This window comes from Acanthisitta chloris, unplaced genomic scaffold (genome assembly GCF_000695815.1).
Source record: "Acanthisitta chloris isolate BGI_N310 unplaced genomic scaffold, ASM69581v1 scaffold13758, whole genome shotgun sequence".
NCBI classification, from domain to species: Eukaryota; Metazoa; Chordata; class Aves; order Passeriformes; family Acanthisittidae; genus Acanthisitta; species Acanthisitta chloris.
In genome coordinates, this window is record NW_008686580.1 from 111,979 (window position 1) to 120,998 (window position 9,020).

The 9,020-nt window shown below is 43.1% G+C and overlaps 1 protein-coding gene across 1 annotated transcript in view; it reads right to left on the reverse strand.

Moving 5' to 3' along the window:
* Positions 1-2,341: 2,341 nt before the first annotated feature.
* The window catches only part of SH2D1A (SH2 domain containing 1A), a 14,825-nt gene continuing 8,146 nt past the window's right edge, over positions 2,342-9,020 (reverse strand). Inside the window, exons 2-4 of the mRNA XM_009080221.1 lie at positions 5,218-5,281; positions 2,716-2,851; positions 2,342-2,382 (exon numbers count right to left, since the gene is read on the reverse strand). Of these exons, the coding sequence (XP_009078469.1) occupies positions 2,342-2,382; positions 2,716-2,851; positions 5,218-5,281 (241 nt within the window). The remainder of the gene's footprint in view (positions 2,383-2,715; positions 2,852-5,217; positions 5,282-9,020) is intronic.

A 9,020-nucleotide genomic window follows, 5' to 3' on the forward strand; every position in this document is an offset into this window, starting at 1 on the left:
CAGCCTCAGCCTTGAAGTCAATAGGATATTTCCATAGGAAACAGCCCTTGGGCAAAGTGCTTCCCACTACATTTATCCTTACCACTGTGCAATCATCTGCCAGGGATCATTTCCAAGCACACTTGTTCCTGTTCCCAGGAGAGGCCAGGTAAACCAGGGGTTTAGACCCAGCACTTGGAAAGCAAAAAGGCTCCCCGAGAAGCTGCCAGCACCCAGCAGCTGGGTCGGCTCTGAGGAAGGATGGTTTGCAGGCACACAAAGCTGGTAAGAGCAACCAGGGACCAGCTGCCCCAGGCTCACAGTGAGCTGGGAAACCTTTAAAGCCGAGAGGAGGAGGGAAAGGTTCAATGGGCACAAGTGACAACAAAGCAGCCAGTGCGTTTGCTCAGTTATGTAATGATTAAAAAAGCATTAAATATTTTATAAAAGAAGTCATGCTGGATTTACCACTGCATAGCACTGTATTAAAGTAAGGCACTTGTTTAACCAATAAGCATGTGCACCAAGGAGGCACAGAGCAACACGTACCTACAGTGTAAAATACGATGGGATATTTCACCACAAATTCAATTAGACAGAAACTGAGCAATGAACTGAAATTGTCATGACTTTGCAACAGTGTTGCCCACCTGTTATGATGGGCCAGTACATTTAGTGTATATATTCCCATTGCTGGTTTACAAGGAACTTTGTGCTTCACAGCAAATATTTTATTGCTTGCACTGTCTCACTCAGAGCCACTTATGGGGGGGGAGGGGCAGGTAAACCTTCCAGCTTTGTCAAATGCTTGGAGCATTCCCCTCACCTTGCTGAATCCTGGGCTTGCAGTCTGTTTACTTCTGTCACTGTTCACATCCAACTTACCTGTAGTGAAGAGCAAACACAGCAGCTGCAGAGCCTCTCACTGTGCCACCAGAGCCATGGGCTGCTGTGTCTGATGAAATGCAGTCAGTTTTGTTCTCCCTGAGCCTGTAGCCTGGTCGCTCTGGAAAAAAAGTCTCTTTCTTTCCTAGGAAATGATTTCTGCCTTCCAAGCTGTACACAAGTGAGAAGTATAGGCATGAAACATAACCAGAGTAATCCAAATGTAACTAGACAATGTTTAAGAGTTGGGTATTTTAAATACATTTATTTTTGTAGTCTGTTTGCAACCACTGTTAGTCCTGTGCTTTGAAAGGGAGTGCAGGAGACACACATTCTTTTGGTAGTTAGGACCATCTGTGTGGGTTGAAGGCCGATTATCAGTGGCACAAGCCAGACCAGATGTATCCTCCTTGCACACAAATAAGGCTGGGCCCCAGCCAGGGTCCCTCCTAAAGCCCACAAGCCTTCCTGGCAAAAAAACCCACATAGAGGGAGTCCAGACCATGTCTACCACCATTGAACTACAGTGCAACACAGCCCTATCTCCTGAAACAAGAGAGCTGTTCCAAACAGTTTCCTACTGTCTGCCAGTTCATCAGGACAGTGTCATCATGTTTATTAAACCCCAAGTGCAAAAGGCATGCACTCCAATAGCCTCGTGCCAACCCTGCACAGCTGATGAGTCCTGTAGATTCAAATCTCCCCTCAAGGAGCCCAGCAGCAGCATGGAAACACACAGATAGGAAAAGACAAGTAGAGAAACTGTCATGCAAAAATAATTTATTTTTTTAACTGTATGCAAGGGTGGTTTGTTTCAAGTACAGAGAACACCTAAAAGCAAAGAATGAGGCTTTCCACTTCACTGGGTGTTCTGCACTCTGTGCAGTGCTTAAGCTTTTGATCATTTGTGCAAACTACAGGTTTCATTACAGGGCAGAGTGCCTGGTGTGATGGGAAATCAGTTAGTGGGGATCCTCATGGTGTCAATTCTGGAATAGCTTTAGAAACTGCATGACTGACTGACAGACAGCCCACCCAAGGCAAGGATACTTTAAACAATTCTCCTAAGGCTATGAAAGGGGACTTGCCCAGTTCTGCATAAATGCTGACTAGAATAAAGCAGAGTCCAAAGTTAAGTAATGCAAAATTAGTAACTAATTATTAATTAAGAACTCATATTGCAGGGAAAGATATTTTATATTTCACAGTAAAAAGAGGGGGGAAAAGACATTAAGTATTTAGTAGTTCATACTTTTTCATCTTTGCTTAGAAAAAAAAGTCCCACCCTAAGTTCAAAGTATTCCGAAACTTACATTTCTACATTTTGAGCTAGAAATTCTATGAAATACACATTTCTGAAAATGTTACAAGCAAACTCACAGAGTTGTATTAACTATCATATAAATCATTCTGTTTGAGAGCATGGACTAGATGAGACACTGGAAGATGTGGCTATGTCACACTTGGGGAAAAATCTTCATGATGGCTGCAGGTGGAAGTCCTGGCCTTCATTCCTCCCTAAGAAAAATAACCACAAAGATATGAAAGGATCACCACTCATAGATCAGAAGGTTTGTACGCTGGGTGAGAGAAGGTAGCCATTGGTGCTATAGCACTCAGGAGCACATATTCAAAATCCATTTTCTCATCACATTCACAGGCCCTGTCCCTAATGGGCACCTGAGTGACAGCATTTTGATCATACAGTAGCAAACTTAGGGCATGTTTTTGGCAATGTCACTCTGATGGCTACTTCAGGTCAAATATGCAAATAAGTCTAAGACCTCCATCCATGCAGCTGTGAAGGGCTCTGCTCAGCTGCAGCCAAGGCTCCCTCTACCCCACCAGTACCTGGGGGGTGTTTGGCTTTCCCCTGGTTGATGACTGGGTGCTGCAGGGGTGTTATGATGCCTTGGTTGGGTTTCTGGAAGGCCGAAATGAGGTTGTGCACTTTCCGAAAGAGCCTCCGGTGAACCCCAGGTGCTGTCTGCAAAACCAAAGGGTGAGAGGTGAGAAGGGCTGCTGGGTACTCTGCATCTGTGCTGGGCTCAGGGCACTGGCACTGAAGCTTTGACCTAAGAAATGCACACAGGCCCCAGAGAAGTGGCCAGACATGGATGTGGACCCCCTGATGTGCCAACTGAAAACGAGGCAATGAGCTGCACTGCTCTCCCCTTTCCCTGGGGCATCACAGCCTCCCTGCACGGAGCAGTTTCCAGCAGCATGATGGTATAAGGCTGGAAGGAGGACTACTTCTGAACCACTACAAGAGAAACCCAGAGTCTGCCACACAATTACACAAACTCACAAGTGATCTTCTGCCTTTTCTGACCCTGACTTATTGCAGCCAGTGATTTAACTGCTTTACCAACAACCTCCTGGCATGTATCAGTAAGATAGTTCCAATCTGGATACACCCGTAAGACAACCTAGAGAGCTCCTGGCATTTACGGAGGAGAGGGAGTCCTCCCACCACTACATTCCAGCAAGGATGCAGCCTCTTTCCAAGTCCTTCTCTGGGCATTCAACGCTGGCTTTGAGTGTTCATTGAGTATTCCTGTCTACCTGCTGTACAAAGACAGCAGCCAAATGTTACCTATTTATTAAAAAGTGGGAATTTTTCTTTCTTTCTACATTAGCAACTTTTCAAAGACTGTGAAATGAAACTGTGTGTGCTTTTAATCAAACACCCAATGTTTCTGTGAAATCCTTCAAGGCATTCTCATAGTAAGTCCTCCTCACCAAAGTCAAGGGAGGACAAGCATAGGTCCTGCCAGCATAGTCCCACTTGAGGGACACTGCTCTCACCCAGCAGCCATGAGCTAAATCCAGCCTCACTGGCACCAGCTGGAGTCTTCACACTGGCTGGGATTTCACCAGCACTGGTTTAATTTCCCTGCCACATCCTTGAAAGGTGGGTATGACCTGATCTTGCTCAAAGACTAACCGGCCACAGGGGAAGGAAACACAGATAGGAAAGGACCAGCTGCACCTGAAGCCTGTTTGAGTCTTCGAGGCACATTCCATGGGGCTAAGTTGGACCTAGGCTGCTGTTTCTGACAGCTGAGGTCAGCATGGTCTTAGCAACTTTTCCTTGAAGGTTTCTGTTTGCTTAAGGGAAGAGTTGGTATCATGGGTGTGTAGCTAGCACCTTTCCCTGCAGAGGATGTAGAGTGTCCTGGGCTTTCAGGACACCTATGCTGTGAAACAGTTATGGTTTGCCTAATATACAGCAAGGGAAAGCCCAAGACCCATACATACAAAGCCAGTGGCCATCACAGGCCAGGAGTTGTAGCAGGTCCATGTAACACCAGAAAAACCTTCCAGGAGACCCTGGGGCTAAAGAAGGCTGCAGCCTCACTCAGGGAATTATCCTCCACAGATAGGGGTCCCTGGGCTCCTGGCATCCTTGCTGAGATGACAGTGCTCACCCTGGCATGCCAAGTGCACTGTCACTCTCACCCTCTCCTGAAAACCCTTCTGCTTGGGCACTGCAAATCCTAACCCTTACAGGGTGTTCCTCATGACTTACAGGAACAAATTCCTGGGTGCTGTTCCCAAGGGTGACACAGATAATTATTTACTCCACAGTATTGTCAGTCACTTCCACTCCCCGATCTGCTTCTGAGTAACCCCAGGAATTAGTTTTGTCTTCCAGAACACTGTTACCATTTCTGTTATAATAATGGCTGAGGAATTATGCCCATCTATAAATTATATAAGATTTGTAATCAGTGTTCATTAACGTACGAACAGAAAGCTAATTATGAATTAATACACAAGAGTATATCCAAAGAATAAAACCTTCATAAGAGAAACACAGATTAACATCCCAATTTCATCAATCAAAATAGTTGTCTGTATTGCAAGTACTGTTTTTCTGTGCCCACATTAACAGTTTCTTGTCAGATGGGTGAAAATACATTTTGTGTCAAGTTTTGGCTATCCTATATATGTTTTGCATCAATGATGAATTAAAGAGGAGTAAAATTAACTTTTAAACACTGTAGACTGAAAATAAGTTCTTTAAATATTCTGACATTAATGGCACAAGGGACAGAACAGATTGTGCTTGTCAAATAATAAAAACACAGTATTTTGCCATTTAAAATGATGCAAAATAATGCACTATTGAATTATGCAACAGCTGAAATGAAACGGGGCATTAATTTATGAGTCTGAGACTGTCAGAAGTGGCACCAAGACATCTTACTGATGGGCACACTCAAGATCGATTACCATCAATGAAAATCACTATGCAGAAACATGAATAATTTGAATATATTTCATTAAATCTATACTAATATCAAACAGGATGTAGAAATTTTCAGAAGACAAATGAGAAGTACACACCTCAGCACTCCAGGATCCAGTTTCTGTCTTGGACACCCTGTAGGTATAAACATAACCCTGATGCCTGTGGAAAAAAAAATCAACAGTCTTCACAAGAGCTACACTGTTATGTGAAAGTCAGGTAATCTGCTAACCTTTCCTTAAAAATAAATTAACCTATAAAGGCTCTAGGTAGATAAAAAACCCACTGGCCAGATAAAATGTTTAGCCTACTGGGTTCTTTTGAGATGAGAGGGATTGGTCTGATTCCAGTGTAGTTTAGCAATATTCAGTTATTTTACATTAGGTGATGTTGGTTTCATTCCTGCCTCAGCATTTTTATTAATTTTTTTCTAGTGACCTCCTTTTACTGACATATACCAGACATACTTTGCCTGCAAAAAGAGAAGGTGCATTATTGGCAGATAGCATTACTGTTCTGTGACTCATTTAAATGCAGATGTTCCCAGAAGCAATATCATGACTGTAATTTATTTGGAAAGCCAGACCCACAAAAAGAAGGTAAATTAATTACTTTTTCCTTGCCCATATATTCCTAACACTCCAATACTGATAAAGGAGACTTATAAGAGTGTGGAATTCTCCTTCTTTTAAAATCTGAGTCTGTCGAGTGTGAGGAGTCACACACTAATAACACAAGCCACACTCTCATGTCCTAAGTCAGTCTTGCTTCTCTTAGGAACCCAACACAGTTAATTATCTACATGGTAGATTATTATGCCAATATCCAAAAATTTAACTCAGGAGCAGAGACAATAGATAGTAGCTCCATGGGTGTAACATTAGTTTGGACAGTATCAGATAAGTGAGATTATATTTTATACTACATAGATTTACATGAATACACAGCAGGATTTTAGGGACCATTCCTTATTTCAGTGTCAATTCTTATTCTTAAGAAAGCATAAAAATACTGTATTTCTTTCCAATTATGCACGGTATTATAGCAGTTACTACAAGATAGCAGAAACCATCAATGACACAGAAACCGTATGATTGCAATTACTTACACTCTGTGTCATGGCTCCTGGATAAATTCCTGTTTAAAAGTCATTACAGCAACCTTTGCAAAGCAGTGTCTGGTATAATTTACCCAAGCAGGAAGCTGTTAATAGTTGGCACTCTGCTACAACACCACGAAGTGGAAACAAAATGCCTGCCATGATTTATGAGCTCTGTCCCCGCCACTCGATTCCCACTGTGATTAAACATGGAGATGAAGGACACAAAGCTATTCCTTCCCATTAGGGCTGCTGCAGGGACAAGCTCCATGTGCAGCACTTGAGACACTGCCCTCCCTCCTCCTCATGTATGGGAATGTGCCTGATGCTGCCCCACAATCTCACCACAACTTCATCCACCTCTTCACGTTAACCAAGAGAGCATTTTCCTCAGAAACAAGACTTTCTACATGCCACCAGCTGAATGTGAAAAGTGGCTGGCTGTGCCCACTTCATGGAAACCTAAGATGGAAAACAGCTGTCACTGCTTCCCCCTCCACTACTTCCAGCAAGCTGCAGTCTATCAGGGATTTGGACCTTGGGAAGTGGTGTGAGCAACCTGGTGTGGCTGCAGGAGGAGGGAAGGATGTGGAAGGATCGATCTCCTGTTCATGCCATGGCACCATGGTCACTGGTTTTTAGGCCACAGCTCAAGCCCAGTTGCTTAAAAGCACATCCCCCTAAGCCACTAGACTATATATATTTATGGTCAGGGTACCCAGTGTCTCCCTTTAGGACCCTCAGACCATGTCATACCATGATGTCCTATCTTAAAGCCCCTAAGAGATGTGCCTGTGTTCTCATAGCTTTTCATTTGTACCTGTTCTTCACATTAATCTCTTTTTAAAAATCACTGGGAGCTTTCCTGCACCCAGGTGTGTAGCACACCAGCCAATATATGGTTACTGAGAGGAGGATTTTACAAGCCTTAGTGTACTGGGAAACACCAGACAGGTCCTAGCATTTTGTCTGATCAGTCTGAAGTGGGTATTTAACCATCTCCACAGTGAATTTTTTCAAGCCTCACACAACAGGAACAGTATCTACAAATCTAAAACCCATTCCCTTACATTCTGTTTTTAGCGCTACACTATGCGTATGTGTATGAGCAACCTACACTAGTGGGTGGCATCCCTGCCCACAGCAGGGGAGTTGAAACTAGGTGATCTTTAAAGTCTCTTCCAGCTCAAGCCGTGCTATGATTCGATTGCCCATTCTTTTCTCAGTTGTCCCAAAGCATTCCAATTGCTTCAGTCTCTTGAAAATCTGATTTTTCCACAAATGGCTCAGTTGTCTGGAAAGCCACCATCTGTTGTTTCTTTCATCATTTTCTCTACTTAAGAGATTGAAGAGTTGAAGTGGTTGAGTGACTGGGGTGCTGCTCTGAACTGTCTGATGGCTCTTAGTATTTTGCCAGAAGGATTTGCTAAGCTAGACAAACTGAAAAATAGTGGTCATACAAAGTAGCATTCAGGGCTGAAGTATGGTGAGATATAAGATAGACACCTATCCTGCATTTTTTCAAAAAATTACACTGTGAAATACTTCAACTGAGCACAGAGAAAGCACAGGGAATAATTCAGGTTAAAAGCCCGGGAGATACAAAAAAAGGGACGAGAATTTGGGAACATGGATGCTTTAAGCACAGTGTGAACAGGGGCAATATGACATTGCCATCACAGCCTCATGAGGGAGAACTGAGAGCTCTCCACTCACCTGGCAAATGTTTGTATTTTTCCCAGGGAAGGAAACACTGAAAGGCCTGAAGGGATTTACTGAGCTTAAGCTGAAAAACACATCGTTATCATCTGTTGTTGGCTCTGAAACGACCAGGAAACAGAGCCACTGTGTAGATGGGAGATGGCCTAGACCTCCACATCTGCTTCTTCAAAGGAAATGCACAAAGGAAGAAGGATTCATTTTGTTATGAGGGTGAACAGATAGGTCTTCCCATCTAACTACTTTCCATTGGGACTCTGGTTTCCACAAAATGAATTACAGCTCTTCTGATAAGCACTCTCCCAACGAACATGATCTTATCAAAACCTTCTGTCATACAGCAGGAACTTACTTCATTACCACTTCAAAGAATTTTTTTACTTTCCATGTGCAAGTGACATGATTTTGATGAGCCAAGTTTACTGCTATATGGGCACAGCCTCCCGTGAGAAAGGTTTTTATTATGATTTAAACTACCCAACTTTAAGTAAGATCAGTGTGGGCTGAAAGAAGATCAAGATGTTTTTCTTAAAAGAAAAATTAAATCTACAGATTAAAATTGGGATTGTAGAAAACATTACCTTCCAAAGAGAAAATGCAACACCAGGCAAAAGCAGGTAGAAAGGTGCATTTACTGGAGCTTAGGTCTCGAGAGATGAGAAATTCCCCAGCCACTGTGAGACAACAGTTCAGTTTTCTACATTTTACTCTATCCAGGGCACAAAAAATAGCTTCTAGAGTGACAGTGTTCCTATATGTGGTATGATGTCAGAGAGCACTCTTACAGTGACACTGGTGTACCAACACACCTTGGAGAAGGACCAGCTTTTGACAGCCAGGCGAAGATTCAGTGAAGGGCTCCCCCATCCCTTCACCTGTCCTGAGAATGGACAGAAGCCACACTCAATATAGCAAAGCTTCTCTCTCATGTCAGTGAAGCTTGGTGCAATCATGAATTATCATCGTGATGAGTGAGGACCTATAAATTTTTGATCAAAGGCAAAAATATGCCAAAATGCTGATGAGAGCAAGAAGAAAACAGCCATTGTTGTAAGGATAATATCAGATAGCGCTTGTGAAAGA